The following is a 24,543-nucleotide window of genomic DNA, read 5'->3' on the forward strand; positions in this document are numbered from 1 at the left end:
TCATTATAAATCTAGATTTTTTTTTTTTTCAGTTTTAGTAATTTAGGTACTTAAAGCACACTATAACCTATTTTATTTCAGCTATTGCAAATGCAAATGCAAAAAAAAAGAATATATATATATATATATATATATATATATATTTGATTGGAATGTTAAAAATCAAAATCTTTCTACACAAAATTAAATCAAAGTTGTAAAAATTACTTTAAATGTAATTAAATATAATTATAATGTAATATATATATAGTAACTGGATGCCCCACATATGCAATGTGATTGGGTCATATGACAAACAGTGATATTTTAGTATTATTTTTATATTATTATAGTATTTATTAATATTTAATATTTTAATTTTTTGTATTTCTTTTGTAAATTCTTTTAATTTATTACATTTCTATTAGAAATATATATTTTTTACAAAATATTTTGGCTTGTATATTAATAAAAAATATTTTTAAAATCTAATATTTATATATATATATATATATATATATATATATATATATATATATATATATATATATATATTGGCTATAATAGGCTATATATTAGATAGAGGTTAAGATAAGAATTGCGAGAAAGAAAAACTTTTTACCATTTAATTACCATGATTTTTTTTCATTTTATTTTATTAATTTATTTTATTTAAGTGATCAAAGCAACATTACTCTGGCTCCTTTTCCTCTTCTTTTTTTTCTCTTTTCTCATTTTCATATGGCGAAAACATTTTTAATAGTTTTAGTTTTAGGTGACAATATCAACACTGCTGATGACAATGTGGCATGCTGTTCTTTCACTTGCTACTTATGAACCAATAACAATCTGTTAACAGTTTACTGTGCATTATTCAGTAAAAACGAAGCATGTATTTGATTCTGAACCTAGCCGTTATTTGTGTGTGGTGTAAGATCTGTTCTCTTCAAAGCCTGACCTCAGGAGATGCTTCTGGCCGGCTGAACTCGTCAGTGTTTGTGTTTCATAAGCACACTGTTATCTGAGCGTGGATCGGATGTTTCAAACGCTGCCCCTCTGATTCAAGGCTCTGATGGTTTTTTCCCTGCTGGAAAGAGTTTGATAAATACTGTTGTTAATCCCTCATATCTCATGTTAATATTAGTTTTATTGCTCCCAGATTAAAACATTTCAGGCAGCATAAATCCAGAAACGTCGGTGGATCTGTTTGTCATTACGGTTATAGTCGTAGCACAGTGTGCTTCAGATATCTGTGTTTAAGACAGCGAGAGTGATGCAAGTCATCGTCCCGTGTGATGAGGCATTGACGATGAGAATGAGATCAATTGGGGGTTTTCTGTTTTTGCAAGAAACTTTTGTGATTTTTTGGCCATTTCTGATTATTTCATGATTGTGTCTCTTCTTCAATGCAAGACTTTTAATTAATTAAATTGTAAAAATTGTAAATAATTTAAATAAATAATTTAACCATGAACATAATGTGTTTTTTATTATTTATATATGTATATATATATATATATATATATATATATATATATATATATATATATATATATATATATATATATATATATATATATAGTAAAAGTAAATATTAAACTGTTTTGTTTAGTTTTTAATATTACTTTTTTAAATGGCGTAATATTAATAAATTAATTAAATTAACTGTGTTAAAGGAAATCAAACACATTATTAATTCAATAATAACTGTTTGTTCTTGACTGCTTGCATTTCCTGTTATTTTTGTATTATTTTGTATTTATTTATATTTTGACTAGACTTTTTAAAATGTTAAATATGATATATTTTTTATATTTAGTTTTATATTTTAGTTATGTAATAATTTTGTTTTCAACATTTTTATTATAAATATATATATATATATATATATATATATATAAATTTTATTTTTTTATTTATTTATCTTTATTTATTTACATTTTCAGTAATTTCACTGTATTCTATTTCTCATTTATTTATTTATTTTCACAGTTTTTTTAAAAAAAAGTTGACTGCTAGTTCTAATGCATATATATTTAATTTAATATTTAATTTTTTATATATATATTTATATATATATATATTTTATGTGACCATAACAAACATAAGAATCATGAACTTTTAAATTATTATATTATTGAATATTAATATTACTGACATATTAACTTTTTAATCTGAATATCATTTTTAAAATAAGTTGTTAGCTTTTGTATTTTGCGTGTAACTGTTTGTCATGGTTTCTTAAATTTTACGAAAGTTACAAAAAGAATTTATAATTTTGTAAATTGATTAACCTCAAGGAATTCAGCAAGGAAATGCATTGGTGTGAATCCATGTCTAGTTTCTCCCGTGTGCTCGTTATGTCAGTGATCTTTGTGCTTTGCTGCGCAGATGTTTTGTTGATGTTTGTTTTGACCAGTCATCATGACTCGCTGCACGGTGATGTCTGGTTGTCCTCACAAACACTTTCTTAAATAAGAGCTGAAGTCTCTCAGACGCATGCAGAGCCAGTGGAGAATGAAACGGGAGGAAGTGAAGGCTGTTCGCCGCCCGAGGCTGAGCACTCATTTCATGGGAAGTGCTTTCGAATCAAACAGACGAACGCTGACTGGGTGAAGCTGGAGAAAAGTCTTTCTGCTGCGTCTCTGATGCAGGATTGGGGTCGAGTGTGTCACGGGCGGCAGGGAAAATGTGTCCTGCAGCTTTTGTTGTGGCTGTCAAAGGTTGTGAGTCTAATCAAGCACTACAGCGTAAAACCTGAACTCTACCTTCAGCTCAAAAATCCACTGCAAGCTCAGAAAATAAGAAGAAATAAAGGTGCTCCTTGCAGAAATCAAATGCTCGTTAATTCCCATCGATTTTTGATTTGTCGGAAATACCTTTCGCTAGGCTTAGAATAAAATTAGCATTTATGCATATGCCTGACTTTTATCCAAAGCGTCCACTATATGTTGATGGCATGCATTTTTAATAGTTAGTGCATGTTAATTTTGCTGGGAAGTGCACCCATGTTAATTAATAATCTTTCTTTAATTATGTTTTAAACAATAACCAACATTAGAGAACGATCATGCAAATATGTTGTTAAATTATTGAAATATTAATATAATTTAATATTAATATTGCATAAATATTAACTTTTTAACATTACTTACTTAATATAATAATAATTTAATATTTGTATAATATTAATAAAATTCTATACATTTTATTTGGACATTTTTATGTAATAAAATTATGCAAATAATAATATTAACGTATCTGATTTGAAAGGAAATCAGTCATTTTAATATTAATTTGACTTAACATTATTACTAATTTAATATTTGTTAATATTAAGATTTGAATATCTGAATGATATTAATAAAAGTAAAGAAAAATTTGTTTAAAATCGTAATACATAAATGTTTCTTTAATTCAAACATTTCTATTAATGAATAATAATAATAATAATAATAATGACGACGACCATTAGTGAGCTATGAACATGCAAATGTGTTGTTAAATTAAAATATAATTTTTTATATTATTGTAATATTTGTACGTGATTATTTAATTAAATTATTTAATGTATTATATATTTATATAATATAAAATAATATTATACAAATATTCCTATTTATTAATTAATAATATTTTTGTATGTTTATAATTTGATATGAATTTAAAAACTATCAATTAAATATAAACATTTTATTATTTAGTAATATTAATATTTAAACAATTCATATAGATTTCTCAAAATTAAAATAATATGATATTTTATTTGTGAGAATATAAATGTGTGATATGTTCTCTTATGCATTCGTTTGCTTGATTCTGTGATGCTCATGTTAAAGCAGAGTCCAGTTCTGAGCGTGTAGTGTAGTGTGTGTAGAGTAATTACAGCTCTACAGAGTTTCATTCACACACTCGGATGGGTTTAGTATGTTACGAGTCTTTCTCTCTTTCTCACACCTGCTCAGTACAAAGAGCTTTTAACGTTCATCAATGTCAGCCCATGTGTTTGTGTTGCAGTGGTCTGGCAAATGTTTACTTAGTAATAAAAAACTGCTTCCTTCGTCTTAACGTGGTTTTTTTGAGTGTCAGGTGATGCAGACGGATGACTTACATGAGTATGAACACACACACACACACACACACACACACACACACACACACACACACACACACAAACACGCACATTGTAATAGACACACACACAAACACGCGCACTGTAATAGACACACACAAACACTGTAATAGACACACACACACAGATGAACACTGTAATACACACACACGCACACTGTAATACACACACACACGCACAGATGAACACTGTAATACACACACACACACGCACACTGTAATAGACACACACACACACACACATTGTAATACACACACACGCACACTGTAATAGACACACACACACACACACATTGTAATACACACACGCACACTGTAATAGACAAACACACAAACGCACGCACACACACACACACACACACACACACACACTGTTATAGACACACAGTTCTGGAGTGTGTTGTTAAGTGGATGTGTTTCCATCGTAGCAGGATTGTAAAGATATTTAGAGACATTTTGTTCTTATTTTGTGTTTTTTGGTGATTTCATGTTGATGTTAATTCTGATTAAAGCGTCTGTGCGTTTGCAATATGAAACAGCGATTGTGGTAATTGTGTTTTGAGTGAATTAGTATTAATATAGTATTAAAATCTGGTATAATTCCCTCTGCATCATTTGAACTACACCGATGATCCTTCAAAGCATGTGTCTTGTTGAGGAGAGGTCTACTTTCACTTTTATTAGCAATATGATTTATGATTTCACTTAGTGGACACTGAAGCTGACTGATTCGCTTTGAAAAAGGGATGCAGTCCATAAACGAATTACATTATGACAAACGTTTCTGTACCGGGACATTTAATACAAGATCTAAATCAGTTTGATTTCATTTTGCAATCCAATTTGAGGTGATTCAAGCTATTTTAGTAATAGTAATAATAATAATATTATATTATATAATAATGATATATATAAGTGTGTTTGTGTGAAAAATTCAAGTTAAAACATTAATTAAACAATGCAAAGACATTACAAATAATGTATTATTCCAAAAACAAATCACACAAATTAACAGTTTTATATTTCTTACAATAATTTTGATAATAAGATCGAAAGGTTGATCTTGACATGCAGTAAAAAAAATTAAATGTGCACTTTACTATTGATTATGAGAACTTATTTTAGATACTAGTTTATATAACATGTTTATTAGTTTTGTCTATTAAAAAAAATAAAAATAAATAAAACATCTGTTCCATTAATGCTTTAAAAAGTCCCCGGGAAACACACTGTGCTCTGTAGACTGGTCTTAATATAGCAGGCGTTTTACAGTATTCACTTCATAAATGATATTTGATATGCTTCATGAGCGAGTGTTGGGCTTTAATTGTTCACAGGTAGCAGTAATTACTTCATGAACAAAAAAACTCTTCCAGAAAGGTGCTAAAAACATGTAGATTACTCCGTCAGATCCTTGTGATTGTTGGCAAAACAATCTGAGACCCAGATCTGAGATTCCTGAAGGGATAACTTTGATATCGCTGTGATGTTTTTGCCTTTCTTTGTATGAAAAAATAATAATATGCTGCAGAGTTTCCAAAGAGAAGAACAGAGCTGCTCTGAGATCAGTTAAAGGAAAAGCCATTGTTGGATCATAAAATATTGTGGCTAATATGATTACATTTTTACCTACCAATCAGCTTAATTTATTATACTACAGTGTTTAAATGCATTCACTAGATTTCCTTCCAAATTTTGCAATGCTGCATTATTTGAAATGCAATTTGCAAAAAAAAAAAAAAAAACTCATGAAGATATTGAAATAATAATGAAGAAGCGTGCAAGAATGAGAAAATAATGTGCAGGATGTTGTAAAGTGTTACTAAAAGGTTCCCTGTTTTTCTGTTAATTAAATAGTTTAGCAATTGTCTTCACTTAATAGATGCTCTGCAGTGAATGGGTGCCGTCAAAGAGCTGCTAAAAACATCATAATAAACCACAAGTTATCCACAGTTAACATCAAGACGTTTTAACTTCAAACTGCTGATTACGGCTAAAATAGGAGTCCAGAATCCAAAATAATGCCTGTTTTAGTAATAATAATGAAAAAAAAAATCCATCTCCTGTTGTTTTGGCTTGTAAACAGTGCAATCTGTGCAGATTTCTCACATGATTCAGACGAGACGACTTTAACTGCATTTTTATGTTAGTTGTTATTCTGTAATGTATGACTTTTGTACATCTAATATGGTAAATATGGTATGCTTATTATATAAACAACACATTTCGGTAAAATTCTACAAATTACTGGTACAAAATCAGGAAAAAATAAAACACTTAAATCCTGGTGGGAATGTTTTATTCAGAAAATGTCATTTCCAGTAAATGAACAGAACAGAGTCCACTATAATAACGGCAATTCAACAGTTAAAGTTTAATGTGTCTTTTAATTATCTGATGCACTTTCTTTGTTCTCCAAGACTTTAAGTCTTATAATTACAGTAATTCAATCATGATGTAAGATGCAGCAGTTTAATGTTTTATAGTGAACCGTGAGAATCCTTTGGAGCATGTGCATTATAATCGTTTGAGCTGAGAAAACTGAATTAAATGCTGTTTTAGTGCTCCACCGCTAAATCCTCTTCACTTCATCTCTGGCCGTCTTTCAGTAAAGTGTCTCGGCGTGTAGACCCTAATCGCCCACTTTTTTATTCCCTTTAAATGGATTTCCCATCATTTTTCTAAATGCTAGTGTTAATTTTTCCCTATTCTGATCATTCAGCACTCTTTTTTTTAAGCTGGGAGTCTCGGGAGAGATTACAATAACGTTCGTAATGATAAAAACGGCAGGGAGTTTCAGGGGGTGGGCTACACCTCGGCCTGGAAAAAAGGCTCATTGTATCCGCACTTAAGCGTTTCACTGCTTTTTTGGGTCTGTGTCTTAGCCCGAACCTGACCTGGCCGTAATGAATGGGTCTGCAGTCCTGAGTAGAGAGGTGCTCTAGTCGACCCTCTGTAAGTGATATGATTCACTCTCTCTAAACAATTTTTGGACTTGAATATGATTTACGTCTCATTTTTTGAGGTGTGCATCAAGTGAATTGCACGTTTTATAAACCTAGTCCCAAAGCTTCTTTCTCAGTTTGCTCTGATTGCTCCAATAAAGGCCTTTTAAATGACTTTCAACGCAAGCATTATCAGTGCTGGGGAAGTTACTCAGTCAAGCTACCCCTAAGAAAAAGAAGCTAGCTACACTTTAAGTTACTACCAAAAAGTAGCAAGCTACATTTAAACTTTTTTCCATGAGGTATATTACATATCATTGAATAAGCATTCATGAGGAATGTTTTAAATAAAATGTTTGCTATTTAAAACAGCAGTGCTATACAATTATGATTTGTCAAATACTAAAAGAAAGAAAGAAAGAAATTGTTATTGTCAGTGTTGAAAACTATGGAACCCTGTTTGCGCCATGAAATTTAAAAAAATATTAATTAAATGGTTGCGACTTTTTAATATCACAATTCGGACTTTTTAATCTCGCAGTTTTTTTTTAAATATTATACAATTTAAACTCAGAATTACATCTCGTAATCCCATTATTCTTTTGGCATGAAACAAAAAAAAGTTAAAGTGTACTTGTGAATTTATTGTGCATTTCTGACTTCTTCTTCTAATTGTAATTATTAATAAATTAATAATTTAATTGTAAATTATTTTGCATCTTAAATTATTTGACACAATTCTGATATTTTTTTTCTCCGAATTATGAGAAAAAACGGAATACTTTTTTTTCTGTGGCAGGATAAAACAGTTATGTTGCTTAATATTTTTGTGAAAATATTGATGATTTGAATAAGAGTCTTTGATTAATAGAAAGTTTGAGTCAAAGAAAGTTTTTGTAACATTGTAAATGTCTTTGCTGGTACTTTTGACCATTTTAATGCATCCTTACCGAATTAAACTATTAATTTGTTGCATGCCAGATCTCAATTTCAGTACAAAAATAGTACATTATCATTTTAAATAATTTGTGCATAACCTAATTAATATTAATAAGAAACGCCTTTGCAATTTCATGACATCACACTTCATTAACTAACTGTATGTGCAAATGATAGACATTGTCATACTCGTCAAATAAAATAATTGATGCCATTAGATTATCCCATAATTGACTGTGCTTTGAAAGGTAAGTAACAAAAAGTTGAAATTATTGAAATCTGTTAATCAATTTAATTAACATTTTCATTGCTTTCACGAACAAATCGTCCTGAGGTCTGAAGTCAGTGGGGTGCTTTCATTCTCCTCTTAGTTCAAACACTGCTGAACATGATTCTGATCTGGGGTCAGGGAAAGAAAAGCAATGATCACCTGGGTTTGGGCTGTGTCAAAAGTTGAAAAAGTTGTTCACACTTTTTTTTTCTGAGTGAAAATTTTGAGTGAAGCCCATCAGAATGAATTATATTTTTAATATGCATATCCTCTACTGTTCAAAAGTTTAATTAGCTTTAATTAAACATGTATTCATCAAGGATGCATGTTTTCTTCTTTCTTTATGTTCCGCAGTGCGTTTTAATGGAACTAAAGACGTGCCCACCTGCATGGATAAAAATCACGGCTGTGCCCACATTTGCAGAGAGACGCCCAAAGGAAGCATCGCCTGTGAGTGCAGACCTGGATTTCAGCTCACCAAGAACAGCCGTGACTGTAAATGTGAGTAAAAGTTTATCAGCAAGAGAGATTTCATACACACTCTCCATGAGAATAACAGAGGCATTTGAGGTATGCTTTTCTATGGTGTTTTTGGATGGATTGATGGATGGATGGATGGATAGAATGATGGATGGATGTATAGATAGATGGGTGGATGGATGGATGCATAAATGGATGGATAGAATGATGGATTGATGAGTGAATTAATGGATGTATGTATGAATGAATGAATGAATGAATGAATGAATGAATGAATGAATGAATGAATTCATATATAAATGGGTGGGTGGGTGAATTGATGAATGAATGGATGGATAGATGGAAAAAATGATGGATGGATGATTGAATAGAACAATAGATGATGGATGGATGGATGGATGGAAAAATGATGGATGGATGATTGATAGAACAATGGATGGATGGATGGATTGATAGAATGATGTTTGGACAGAATGATGCATTCAATTAATTAATGAATGGATGGATGAATGAATGGATGTTTGGGCAGATGGATGGATGGATGGATGAATGGATGGAAAGAATGATGGACGGATTAATTAATTAATGAAAGAATGGTTGAATGGATGAATAAATGGATGGATGGATGAATGGATTGATGATTGAATTGGCAAAAGGATGGATGGAGGGAGGGATGGATGATTGGATTGGCAGAATGACAGATTGATGGATGGATGATTGGATTGGCAGAATGATGGATGGATGTATGGATGATTGGATTGGCAGAATGATGGATGGATGGATGGAGGGATGATTGAATTGGCAGAATGATGGATTGATGGATGATGGATGGATGGATGGATGGACGAACAGATGGATCGATGATTGGATTGGCAGAATGATAAATGGACGAATGGAGGGGTGGATTAAAGAATGGGTAGAATGATGGATGCATGAATTAATGAATGGATGGATGGATGGATGGATGGATGAATAAATGGATGGATGAACAAAATGAAAGATAGATAGATAGATAGATAGATAGATAGATAGATAGATAGATAGATAGATAGATAGATATAAATGGATAATTATCTAATGGTTAATCCTTCATACTGTTGCTCCTGTTTAGTGACGTGTAACTATGGTAACGGCGGCTGTCAGCACATCTGTGAGGAGATGGACCATGGGCCCAGATGTTCATGTCACATGAAGTTTGCGCTTCACTCTGATGGGAAGAGCTGTGTAGGTGAGCTCTCTCTACACCACAGCACTCCACCTGGCCAGCTGATGCAACTACAGTCAAGACATCTAACAGTCTTTACCAGATTAATCCAAAGGAAAGGGGAAAAACCAGATGACTGGTTACTACATGATAAGATTACTAGATGATAAAAAAAGGGTGAGCTGTGACATCAACCAATAGGAAAATAGTTTTAGATATGATTACGTTTTGACGAAAGATAATGAAGATCATATATAAATAATGTGCACTAAATAATTGTTTAAAGATTCATTTAGTACCAAGGGTTGGTTTTGATTTCACATTGATGTCCTAGTGAACTCCAGACATTGTTAAAGCAAAAGTGTTGGGTTTAAGAGACTTCTGATGGAAACTCTGAACGTAATGTTCTGTTGAAGTCCAGTTTGATTTTATGAGGTGGAACCAAACCTCAGATTTTCACTCGACGTTCAGAATGAGAAATGCATTCAGAAATGCATTCAGAAATGTTGATACAATGAGAAATGACTGTTCTGTGCATCTCTGGTGTTTTACAGTGAGCACATTGTCCTTTAGTAACGCGCCATTGACATTCATATGTTAGTGTTTCCATTAGTCAAGTCACGGCGGAGGATTTACAGGCATCGTGGGAGCTCGGAACTGAAAGTTGAACGCAAAACGACACTTACGCATGACATATGAACTTGATGCATTTGACCATATATCAAACTTAGGCAATCGAGATCACTGAATGTGAAGAGTTATGTGCTTTCCTGCTCTAGTCGTCTTTTTTTTTTCTGTTTAACCTTGCTTGCTTGATTCACTGAGCACATTACCCTTCAACTTCACACGTTATTAAAAAGCACTGATTGGTCATAATGCTGTTTAAAGCTTTAGTGTGTAATTTATGAGCCATTAGCGTCACCAAACGAATTTGAGAAAACAAAGATGGTTTCTTTATAGTGTTCTCTGCATAGTAAGCACTATTTTAGTGCTTTAACATCCAAAAAATGACACACCGCAGCTTTATGACCTGAATAATAAGTGCATGTATGTGTGTGCCAATCACAGCTGTTCTGTGCACCTCTTTAGCCAATCACAGCTTTGCTTTGCACTTCTACAACCAATCACAGCAGGCCTCTGTATTACTAAGCCATGATTTATGAATGACTAGAAACCCACAGCAATTTGTTCAAGTCTGAATTGCACGTGCTGCTCAATGCCAATCTCTAAGAAAGAAAAAAATGATTATATGATGATTAATTGTTATGTAATTTTCAGTGCTGTCAAATGATCAATCACGATTAATCGCATCCAAAATAAACGTTTTTATTTACATTATATATGTAGGTTTACTGTACTGTACATGCATGTGTTTGTATTTACATATACATAATAAATATACACAGTAACACACATATATTACAGTGTGTAAACAAAAACTTTTACTTTGGATGTGATTAATCGCGATTAATCGTTGACAGCACTAGTATTTTTTTTATTCTGAGTACTGCTACTGTACTACTACTACTACTACTACTAAATTATTTTTAAATAATACATAATATATTGTTTATAAATGTATAAGATTTTAAAAATATTTTTACATAGCTTATCATTTTTATTTATTTTTTTTCATTTAAATTTATTAATATTTTTTTTTTTCTCTCCCTCTCATTTTTGGGGAGTTATAATATGATCTTGATATTTGTTGTGAGATTCACCCTTTTTTTAATGCAAAAATATATTTATATTTAATACTTTGTCCTTCAGTCACATCTTTTTTTTTTTTTTTTTTTTTTTTTTTTTTTTGTATGGTGAAGCTGAAAACAGATCTTGGGAGCGTCAACCGTAATAGTCGGAAAAGTCGTAAAGCAAACAGACCCGCAGACTTCAGGATGGCATTATGAATCCTTAAGTTAGCAACTGGCCTCACATCTGGCCACATCCAAACAGAAACAAACATACACAAGCTCTCGAAGACAGCAGCCTGACAGTAGCTTTTTTTTTTTTGCATGCCTCTTTTACTCTGTATCCAGCTCTTATGTCAAGGTCTTACTCAGACGCCCTATTATTACCCCTCTGTTCCCCCCGAAACCTGCCAGCAGCACCACAAATGAGACGTCTGGCTTGTCTGATGGCCCCTGAAGACAAAACCAATCGCTCTGCTGAGTAAAGTGCAGGCCGCAGAGGCCAGAGAGCTGTGGTGAATCTGTCAGGGTCGCACATTTCCCCCCACAGGAATCCAGATCGAGTCGCTTGCCCAAGACTGGGCTGCGGTCGACGGGTCGCTCTCTCACGAGCTCTAATAGGCCAGAAACCCACAATAAAACAAGCTGAACTTATTAATAAGCCCCTGTTGAGCGATGGGCTGGAGCCACAGAGTAATTGATGTGGTCTACCCACAATCCCCTGAGGAGATGGAAATGGTTCGCATGATAAGAAGGTGAGAAGAGAGGCTGGATGGATGGATGTTTCTTCAACAACAGGCACTTTATGTCCCAGAGTTTAAACATGAAATTTAAAACATGAAAGTCACATTTAAACTTTTTACTGCATGCTTTCATTATTTATGGTTCTTATTTATTACCTATTAAATGCAATAGTAAAATATATGGTATTAAAAAAAAGTATATGGCTGTACAGGTGAAGTATGTTGTTTTTTAATCTTTTCTGCTCACCAAGACTGCGTTTACTTGATCAAAAATACAATAAAAACAGCAATATTGTGAAATATTATTCCAATTTTAAAAAACCTTCTTATATTTTAATATATAATTAAAATATAATTTATTTATCTGATGCAAAGCTGAATTTTCAGCATCATTACTACACAGTATTCAGTGTAATAGCAGTAGAAATCTCTTTACTGTGAAATATCTTTACAAATATCTTTAGTTACTTTAAATACTTTAAAGAAAATGTTTTAATAACTTAAAATGTATTAATAACTTCATTTATTTAAAGAATTATACATGTGTATACAATATATATGTATATAATAGTAATAGTAATAATATTTATTGTTAGTATTATTATTAAGTAATAAAACTGATAAGAAATTAGCAAAAAACTAAGATATTGAAAATATCTGTGTATTTATGGCATAATAATAATATTATTATTTCAATTTATAATTTTTTTGGATAATTTCTCATAGGCTTAATTTTAAAATTAAAAATAGAAAATAATAATAATTATATTTATTAAGTAATTATTAAATAATACTTTTAATTTTTATATAATTAATAATACTATTCAAATATGAATTGTTATTATTAAAAAGTATTATAAATATATGTAAATAATGAATGAATAATTAAATATTGCTATAAATTTATTAGATTTGTTAAAATGTATTTTTAGATCTATTATAATTTTTATTCGAATGTATTATAGCACAAAAGGAGTAAGAATTCAAATAAAATACGAATTTTTCCATGTTAGTAACTGTAAGTCGACGAAATACTTCAACTGGTCAGAGTGTATTTTAGAGAGTTTATTTTCTAAACGTCCGCATGGCCAAAACTGTCCAAGTTAAAGAAACATTTAGCACACGCTTTCATTTTTGACTCTTTTTAAGTCTTGCCATCTCACTGTGTTTTTCCCCCTTGCTTTGTTTACAGCATATTATGAATAAAAGAGTTCAGAGGACCAGATGTAGCATGTGTTAAAGACGTTTTCAGATGCCTTTGCAGTGATTTGGTCAATGACTGGAGTCTGGAATGGAAGTTGGATTCACCCCGACAGCAGAAATAGCTCAGCGTTTGCATCAGTGAATCAGATCACCTGTAGTTTTGTTAGTCAGACCTCATTAATGCAATAGGATCCTTATGAACAATTTAGCTCCGAATAGCTTCTAAGTGATCTCGGCTCATTTTTAGCTGCACATCCTTTGATTCGCAGAATAGCTCTCGGACTTTAATCTCGCAATGGCACATTGGTAGAGTAAAATCAATCCATCTGATCTCACTGGGTGGCTTTTGTGTTCCTTGAGCTACTTCATTTAATTTTTTCACCTACCTCTTTATCCTCATTGACTGCTTTTCTTCACTGGTGATGGATTTCAGTCGCTTTGATTACTTTTGCACTTTATATGGCTTTCATCATTCTCAATGTGTCACTGATGATTCGCTTTGCCAAACGGAGTTTGGTTTGATAGCGCACATTGAGCGGAAGGGATGACAATAAAACAAACACTATCACACATCAACAAGTATTGGCAAAAAATACCTGGAGAGAGCAATGCGTTATCATTCCCATACATCTGAGTGGCAGTTTCAGTCGTATATGATCCCATTAGCGACTATGCTAAGTGGTGATGAAATTGGATGCTGGTAAATACGATAATATAATGAAATATTTGCGCACTATTTTATTCAGTCAGAAAACACAACTACTTTTTAATGGTCGTCAATGGATAATTATACCTTTTGTAGCCAGATCATATCTGTATATTTGAATAATTTTCCAGTTTATGTGATCCTGAATGGCAGTTCATTGATTTGGTTTGTTTTTACGTAACGCCACAATATAAATACTTCTGAGATCAATTGAACTGCATTTAAACGTTGGGAATCATTATGATTTTTAAATATATTTTAAAGGCAATCGTTTGTGCTCACCAAGGCTGTATAAAAATAAATAAATACAGTAAAAACACTTATTTGGAAAAAGTTATTACAATTTCAAATAACTGTTTAAAATATGAATATATTTTCTAATATATTTTTTTTTGCAGTGATCTAAGCTGAATTTTTTGCCATTATTGCTCATGATCCTTCAGAAGTAGTTCCAATATGTGATTTACTTCTCAAGAAACATTTCCAATTCTTATCAATATGTAATATGTTTTTTGCAAACAGTCATATGTCTTCGATAGCAGTAACGCAAAGTTATGCCTTGAACCTTTCTCTTTGCTGCAAGTAGTAAGTGCTGCTCACTTTCCAGTGGAATTCTCTCTTAATATATCCAAACAGAACGTTAAAATGCTAACAGCTAACACCTAACCGCTAAGTGTTTTTCCACATGGGTCCAGGCATCTTCATGCAATCCTACAATCAAACGATATACCCAGGCCTTCTGCATAAGCCAGCGGATTTGCACGAACATTTCCGTAGAAGTAAGACACTTAGCAAACAAAAGGGTTGTGGAGATTCTTAGCCTGGGAGAAAGATGCTAATCTGAAACAGATGCTCACATCTGGCTGGTGCACACAATCCCCAGGCATCATATTGTTTAAAATCATTTCTTTCATAAGCAGTTCAGTGTTGCATCTTTCAGGTCTGGCAGGCTTTGTTACTTAGTAATTATTTTCAAACTGAGAAGTCACAGTGCAGGTAAGTGATTGAAAGACTTCAATGAACTGCAGTGGGAATCATTGCCGCAGTTTATCTCTGCATGAGACGAATTCACGCCTTCTTACTCATTTCAAATGTTCACCCTGAAGGTTGTAGTCTGCATCTATCTGCTCTGTGTTGAGAGATTTGTCAAGTCGATGCATGAGAAGACTACCACTTTCCTTGTTGCTCTCTGTACGAAAGTTTAAAACTATGTTAAACACCATGTTGGACTCATGCTCATTGGACCATGCTCAGGCTCAACTAATTCAACCGTTTAAGGGGCTCTAAACCAGCTTAAACCAGCTTCGATTAGTACACCACCTTGGGTTGGTTTAAAGAGAGAGTTCACCAAAAAATGAAAATTCTGCCATCATTTACTCACCCTCATGTCATTCCATTGCTTTCTTATGTTGAACATAAAAGAAGATATGTTGACGATTGCTGGTCATCAAACAGTTGGTGGTTGCCATTGACTTCCATAGTAAGAAAAAAAATACTGTTCAAGTCAATGGCGACCACCAACTGTTTGATGACCAGCAATCTTCAAAATATCATAAAAACATAAGAAAACAACTCATACAGGTTTGGAATGACATGAGGGTGAGTAAATTATGACAGAATTTTCATTTTTGGTAGAATCATCCCTTTAAGCTGGCCTTTTGACAGGTACTTTATGAACTAAATAGCTCTTGCAGCCTCATAAAAGGGTCAATTTGAGTACTAGGGCAACTAAAAACACAAATTTGACTGGCCAGGGAGTTTTATACAGTTTATAAAGTAAATCTTTGTAGACTAAGCAGTGTTTTTGCAATGTGTGTGTGTGTGTATGCAGAGGAAAGAAGTACTCCACATCAGCCACTGCAGCCAGAGCTGTTACCCAATGGTAAATATGACCATTTCTCTAGCTTGATTCCTGTTGGCTACTTCTTTCAATAGTGGGCGTGGTTATGCTGGAACTCTTACTAACCATTATTGCACCAATTCTTGGCTAATTTCTCCATTCTGACAAGCCATGAGATCACCACAATGCGGTTTACCTACATTAAAATGGTTTTCCCCATGGTAAATATGTCAGTTTCTCTAGCTTGATTCCTGTTGGCTACGTCCTTCAGTACTAGTCGTGGTTATGCTAGAATGCTTACTAACCTTTATCGCAGCAATTTTAACATTTGCACCAATTCTTGGCCAATTTCTCCATTCTGGCAAGTCAGGAGATCCTCACAAAGCATTAATATGGTTTACCCAACGGTAAAGAAGTCAGTTTCTCTAGCTTGCTTTAAATTGGCTACTTCTTAAAGTAGTGGACGTTGTTATTCTGGAATTCTTAATAACCTTTATTGCACCAATTTCAACAATTGCACCAATTCTTGACTATTTGCCACATTCTGGCAAGACAGGAGATCACCACAATGCAATTTCCCCCCATTATAATGGTTTTCCTCTCGAATTGTCTGATTGAAACCTTGCATGCAACATCTTGATTTGAGAACTGTCCATTCTCTAATTAGATATTATGTCTAATGAAGGGTTTAACAATGAATTTGCTGCAGTCTCCCATGACTCTTTTTGTGATGAAGGGTTAAATGGGTCCAATTTGGCCCAAAGACTTTGACCTGGGATAAATTCTTGTAATGGAATTCAACTGAACTTGCTATAACACATCACCATACTTAGTTTTACAAATTGTTTCACGCATGACTTGAAATTGTGCAAGCGTTTTGTTTTGGGTGCACACATTTGATTCCACAGGGCTCTGGGATTATAAAAGAAATTGATTGGTTCTGACAATAAATCTGCATGCAGCCTATCTGTGAAACACACTTGTCTTGGGATTTTGTTAATTCGGCCTGAAATAAGTGCTCTGCAAATACACCAAATCTCAAAGACAACCTTTGTCCCAGTACCAAAGACGTGTCTGACGTTGTTTCTCTTTCTGTCAGCTCATGCTATTTTCATGCTTTGGAAAGCATTGGTGTTTTTGAAAAATTTGCTTGTTTGCATGACAACCTTTTCACATCAGAGTGGATTTAATGGGGACCGATGTGTTTGGTTGAGGTTGAGAGAGACCTGTGCCAACAGATGTCATATTTACCAAATAGCTCTACCTCTGGCAGCATGTTGCCGACTTGTTCCAACCCTTTCAGAAACTAACTGTGCCAACATTTACAATTCTGAGCAATTCTAGCTGAATGTTGGTGGAATGGTTTTGCTTAAGTAAGGTGAAACATCCAATTACAGTGATGGCGGTGCAAACATGCCAACCGAGTCTAAGGTTTACATGTATTACAGCACAAAAAACACATGCAAATCAGATGGAGATTTTCTTTTTTAACAGCTGTCTTTTTCTGTTAAAGTTTCAGTCGGAATTGCAGGAAGAAGGGCAGGTGTGATTATGCGATCTCTTGGGAAGCCATTAGATGACCTAATTGCACTTAATTTAAAGCAGTCTAGAATTTTGCCTCGGTAGAAAATCTTTCTCCCTGAATTTTCCTTGGAGGTGGTTTTACATTAGCAACTGGCCTGCTGGATACTTGTTAATGAGTGGTTTTTCTCACTCAACACTTAACTTCTCTCAAAGAGTGTCGTATAGAGACAGTATATGGAGATTATGGTTGCATTAATTGTTGGGATGCGACCAAAAACTAGTCGTTCAAGTGAAAATGTGTTTGAACGGGTCTCAGCATGCACAGGTGCCTCAAAGACCATCTGCTGTTTTGTCTGTGTTGCCCGATTACTGTGTTAGATGCTTGATGTTTGAAGTCTGCAGAGAAGGTCTTAACGTTGCTTATTTGTAGCCCTCCTCTCAGAGAAGAACCTGATATGTTTGGCAGCGGACATCATTCTGAAGCTACTCTTTAGCTGGAATGATAATTGTATCTCAGTAAGGTCCACTTGGGTGCTCTTATTTTGTTAAGATCATTAAAATGGTGCTCGTCCTTGAAAAATATGCTGCTGTAATGTTGTAGTTGGCTATTTGCTAATCCCCTTCTGTGTGGTGTGTATATAGTGTTTGGTTAAATTATTATTATTTTATATATTTTTCATATTTTATTTTTAAGAGTATTAAAATGTAAGATCATTAAGTGTCTGTAATTATGGTTAAACTGGTTACAGTGATTTGAGATATTCTGCACAGCTTTGTCCAAATATATATATATATTTTGTATGCATGTTAAATTACCTTATATATATATATATGTAGTGACTATATTTTTTAGAACACTGAAATGTTATTATGAGCTTTTTATGTTAATGAATCATTTCATGGTAAAACTGATTGCAGGGATTTACTGCAGAAGATATTCTGTAGAACTTTGTCCAGTAAATATTTATATTATAATGCATATCCTGTCTTTTTATTGTTTGATTGATTGTTAAATTATTATTTCTTTATATATGTCATTTTATTTTAATTTCAGAGTTTTAAAATGTAAGGACATAATATGCATGCAATTATAAGCTTTAATGTTAATTAATAATTTTATGGTAAAAATTATATTTTTATATATATTTGTACTTTATTTTTTGGAACATTAAAGAGTAAGGTCATAAAGTGCATTAAATGAGCCGTTTTAATACTAATGAATCATGTCATGGGTGAACTGGGTAGAGTGATTTGCTATATCAGAGGATCATCTGAATGTTCAGGTCTGATGGTTAACTGCTCACTACACGGATCATTAGCGTTTAGTGGAAAGAGCGCTTCGGTAAGCTCACAGCTGTCTCCCAGTCAATCAGACACCACTTATCATCTCCTCTATCAGAAGATCATATTTATATCCACTCATACATCTGAATCAAATCTCTTCAGATGACAGAATTTACCCACACAAAGGCGAGTGTTTTGTGTTCCAGCTCTCACAGATGTCAAGCGTTATAATCAGAGACTGATACAGCTGGTGAATCTCGAAGTGTTTCAGAGCGTGTTGTGACACACACACTCGCTCTCTCTGTCTCTTTTAGAAAGTTGTTCTTCTGAATGCCAGCAGAGCTTTGTGGTAAACCCTTATTCATGACAGCTATTGTGCTAGATTATTAAGGGAGCAGTATAAGGAAAGATTTTTTTTTATTTTGCTCCTTATTTATTTGCATCACTATACGATAGATTAAAATAGTATTTTAGTTGTTCATGTATTTTTTTTTTGTATTGCCATACCTCAAACCCTTCTAAATGATTAATAATTATTATAATTATATAATAATAATATTGTTATTGTCTTTCTTTCATATTTATTTATTTACTATCCCAATTTCTAAAAAAGTAACAAGTTAAATTAATAATAATAATAATAATGTCTTTCTTTCTTTCTTTCTTTCTATCTTTCTTTACTATTCCACATTCAGAAAGAATCGTTACAATAATAAAAATAATAATTATTATTATTATTAATATTATTACTATTAATCTATTTATATATAAGCATCACTATATCGATTAAAATTGTGTTTTAGCTTTTAATTCGCTTCCCCAAACCCTGAAAGTATCAAGTTAAATCAATTATTATTATTATTATTATTATTATTATTATTTTAATAATCAAGTAAATGGTTTACTTGTAATAAGTGACTGGAGAAAAAAATATATATATATTATGGTGATTTGAGTGTTAGTGATGCAACAATTTTGAACAAAGTTCAAATTGATGCAAATATGTAATGTTTAAAGTGTCTTTAATTGAATTTATCTACTGCGTAAGGCCTGGTTCACACGGGACGATTTTAAAATTGTCGGCAGATTTTCCAAACCTGAGAGACCCCACACACGGCGATAAAAAATCACGGGTCTAACAGTTTTGGTCGCTCCGTGTGTGGTGTGCAGCCACACGGCAATATCAACACATCACACACGAACCGATTTGACTCCCGAGCATTCCCAGGTCAGACGGGAAATCTCGCAAAATCCCTCGAGATCAAACGTGACTTTAGAGTAAACAATCATGGCGGACGAAGAGGATGCAGTGGCCATAGTTTGTGCTTTGTTTTTAACGGGAAAAAAAACATAAGACAAAATAAGAAAAGGCGATGGTCAAAGAGGTGGAGACGACGCGAGCATGGACTATACTTGCTATATCATGATATGGAGATAAGTTGTTGTTTTCTCTCATAGAAATGTTGTTACGTACTACACAGATTAATAACCGTTGAAATAAACGTTCATATATTCGTTTCCATGTACTCTGGTGGACTGCAGTTGTGGATGTAGTTATGCCCATCGACTTTATTTGTATTTGTTATATTATATACGCCGGCTGTTTTGATTTTGTTTCCCGGTACTATCACTGCCTCGTCACCTCGCTTTCTGACTGGCTACACGCCACAGTCCACAGGCTGCGTGATTGTTTGTCCTCGGGGGACACCACACACGAGAAGAAATCGGGCAAAATAAATACAACATGTTGGATATCCCCGATTTGAGATCGGAGCGGTCCCGACATTGTTCCGAGCAGAGGAGATTAGTCTTAACACACCACACACGGCAGGAATATTTGATCAGATTATTTTACGATAATCGGAGCATCCTAAGATTGTCGGAAGGGCTGAATCGGGGCTAAAATCGGCCCAATTATCCTGCCGTGTGAACCAGCCTTAAGAGATGATTTAGCTGAACTGAACTCTAACCGTCCCATTAGACGAGGTGTATAAGAGCGTATGAGGTGTTCGACAGGTGTTTGCTGCTCTCTTGCATGCGCTGCGTTCATGACTAAACTAATCTAAGCTGTTCAGACTGTGCAAGACATCCGGGATGTTCATGAGGTTTGATATGCACATATATGTCCAGATGATCCTGTCCTGACTGCTGTGTGTGTGTGTGTGTGTGTGTCTGTGTGTTTCAGAGACGTGTGCGGTTAATAACGGAGGCTGTGACAGCACGTGTCATGACGCCGTGTCTGGAGTTCGCTGCAGCTGTCCGGTGGGATTCAGCCTTCAGACGGACCGCAAGACCTGCAAAGGTACCATCACACAGAGATCATCCTCTCATCTCACAGACTAATCCAATCTAGCAAAACTAATTAGGAGAAACAGGCATTCTACGGCTCTAGTTAAAGGAGAAAATGATAGGATGGATTGATGGACGGATGGATGGATGGATGGATGGATGGCTGGATTGATGGACAGAATGATGGATGGATGGAAGGATGGCTGGATGGATGGATGGACAGAATGATGGATGGAAGGATGGATGGATGGACAGAATGATGGATGGATGGATGGAAGGATGGCTGGATGGATGGATGGAAGGATGGCTGGATGGATGGATGGACAGAATGATGGATGGAAGGATGGATGGATGGACAGAATGATGGATGGATGGATGGATGGAAGGATGGCTGGATGGATGGATGGAAGGATGGCTGGATGGATGGATGGACAGAATGATGGATGGAAGGATGGATGGATGGACAGAATGATGGATGGACAGAATGATGGATGGATGGATGGAAGGATGGCTGGATGGATGGATGGAAGGATGGCTGGATGGATGGATGGACAGAATGATGGATGGAAGGATGGATGGATGGACAGAATGATGGATGGATGGATGGAAGGATGGCTGGATGGATGGATGTACAGAATGATGGATGGATGGCTGGATAGATGGATGGATGGATGTACAGAATGAGGGATGGACAGACGGATGGATGGATGGACGGACAGAATGATGGATGGATGGAAGGATGGCTGGATGGATGTACAGAATGATGGATGGATGGATGGCTGGACGGATGGATGGATGGATGGAATGATGGATGGATGGATGGATGGATGTACAGAATGATGGATGGATGGATGGATGGCTGGACGGATGGATGGACAGAATGATGGATGGATGGATGGACAGAATGATGGATGGATGGATGGACAGAATGATGGATGGATGGCTGGATGGATGTACAGAATGATGGATGTATGGATGGATGGATGGCTGGCTGGCTGGACAGATGGATGGATGCGTGGTTGGATGGATGGATGGACAGAATGATGGATGGATGGATGGATGGATGTACAGAATGATGGATGGATGGATGGATGGCTGGATGGATGGATAGAAAGAATGATGGATGGATGGATGTACAGAATGATGGATGGATGGATGGATGGATGGATGGATGGATGGATGGATGGATGGATGGATGGCTGGACAGATTGATGGATGGGTGGGTGGTTGGATGGATGGATGGACAGAATGATGGATGGGTGAATGGCTGGATGGATGTACAGAATGATGGATGGATGGATGGATGGATAGAAAGAATGATGGATGGATGGATGGCTGGATGGATGTACAGAATGATGGATGAATGGATGGATGGCTGGCTGGATGGATGGATGTACAGAATGATGGATGGATGGATGGATGGATGGATGGACGGAATGATGGATGGATGGATGAAATTATGATGGATGGATGATTGGATAGAACAATGGATGGATAGATGGATGTATAATTGAATTAGATTGATAGAATGATGTATGGACAGAATGATGCATTGAATGGATTAATGGATGGATGAATGAATGGATGAATGGACAGAATGATGGATGGATGATGGATGGATGGATAGATGGATGGTTGGATGAACAAAATGATAGATAGATATTTATTTATTTATATATATTTTAATTTAATTGATTAATTATTATTATTATTATTTGGAGGGTTTAATTTTGTAATCATGTGTTTGTTTGTTTTTGTCTTTTGGGCTTTTGCAGATATTTATTCTTTCTTCTTAAATTATTATTATTATTTTTTAAATATTTTATTAGGTTCCTCAATTAATGTTCATAATTTATTTTCTTTTTTTCTATAAATGGTACTGAAATTTCTTTAAACGTTGCTCTTGTTCTTGATGTTTTAGGCCAGAAAAATGTCATAAAAAGTGTGTTTAAATCAAGACTACTTTTGAAGAAAATAAAGAAGCATGAAAAATAGACGAGGCAACACAAAAGGGTTTATTGAAGAATAATAGTGTTTCTGAAAGGGTGAAGAGCGACTGGAAGTGCAGACTCTTTGGGTTCGTGTGGCCAAGACTGCGTCGCCTCTAGCGCTCATAACGTTACGCTAACAAGAGCGATAAAAGAACATTGAGTTTTATTAGTTCTGCTGTAAAAGAAACAAAGAAAAACATCCCCAGACAGCACTGGCACGAGAAGACACGGAGCCTCCTTCCTAACGCCGTTATTTTCTCCAGATGATGCAGTCTTTCTGTGAGATGAACGCCTCATTTGCTCAGATGATTCAGTCGTAATCAGAAACATCCCATGGAGAGCAGAACAAGCTGATGATATATTGATTCCCGATTCCAGAGGAGACGCTGATCCTGAAAGACTTCCTCCTGTCGGAGACTACACAAACGCTTATTCTCTCCTCATTTCTGATCTGCTTGCCTCATTTTCTCACTTCTCTTCTTTGATTTCTGTAGACCAGACTTTAGAGATCACAGCTGGCAATGCCAAGGTCATGGGTTCAGTTCCCAGGGAATGCAAAAACCGATGTAAACCCAATGCAGTAGAATTTGCTTTGGCTAAAAAACTTCTGCAAGATGTGTATTGTGTAGCTGTGCATCAATCTTTGATGTAAATGTCTATAAAATGTAAATGTTTTATATTTTAGAACAGTGGTTGAGAAAACCATAAATGCTTAATATTTAGACACAAATATATCGCTTCAGAAAGTAAAATGAATTTCTCTGGTGGATTTTATGTTGGCTGAAAGGGTACTCTCTTATAGGATTAAAGCCTAAAAAATGATTATGTTTAATGAAGTCTGCGGTCGTGGCCAATTCTTAGGTCAAATGAATTAGGAGTCAAGTGTGTTTTAATTTTCTAATGACATGAAATTAATTTAAATAGTTTAATTGCTTTTTTTATTATTATGCGATTATGTGACTGTTATACGGTACAGACCAAAAGTTTGGAAACATTACTATTTTTAATGCTTTTGAAAGAAGTTTCTTCTGCTCATCAAGCCTGCATTTATTTGATCTAAAATACAGAAAAAAATGTAATATTGTGATATATTATTAAAATTTAAAATAATTGTTTTTACATTTATTATACTTTAAATTATCATTTATTTCTGTGATGCAAAGCTGAATTTTTAGGATCATTATCACATGATCCTTTAGAAATCATTCTAATATGATGATTCATTATCAAAGTTGGAAACAGTTCTGCTGCTTAATATTTTTACAGAACATGTGAAACTTTTTTAGGATAATTTGATGAATAAAAAGTAAAAAAAAAAAAAAAAGT

General features: G+C 34.2%; 1 protein-coding gene across 3 annotated transcripts in view; it reads left to right on the forward strand.

The window, feature by feature from the left end:
• The window catches only part of LOC113065831 (signal peptide, CUB and EGF-like domain-containing protein 3), an 87,870-nt gene that overhangs the window by 42,191 nt on the left and 21,136 nt on the right, over positions 1-24,543 (forward strand). For 2 of the 3 annotated variants that reach the window (XM_026237366.1, XM_026237367.1), the window contains exons 5-8: positions 8,620-8,766; positions 9,857-9,973; positions 16,121-16,171; positions 21,123-21,239. In XM_026237366.1, coding sequence (XP_026093151.1) covers positions 8,620-8,766; positions 9,857-9,973; positions 16,121-16,171; positions 21,123-21,239 — 432 coding nt within the window. The remainder of the gene's footprint in view (positions 1-8,619; positions 8,767-9,856; positions 9,974-16,120; positions 16,172-21,122; positions 21,240-24,543) is intronic. The other variant, XM_026237368.1, reaches the window with a different exon arrangement.

The sequence above is a fragment of the Carassius auratus genome, chromosome 48 (assembly GCF_003368295.1).
Source record: "Carassius auratus strain Wakin chromosome 48, ASM336829v1, whole genome shotgun sequence".
In the NCBI taxonomy this organism is placed as follows: domain Eukaryota; kingdom Metazoa; phylum Chordata; class Actinopteri; order Cypriniformes; family Cyprinidae; genus Carassius; species Carassius auratus.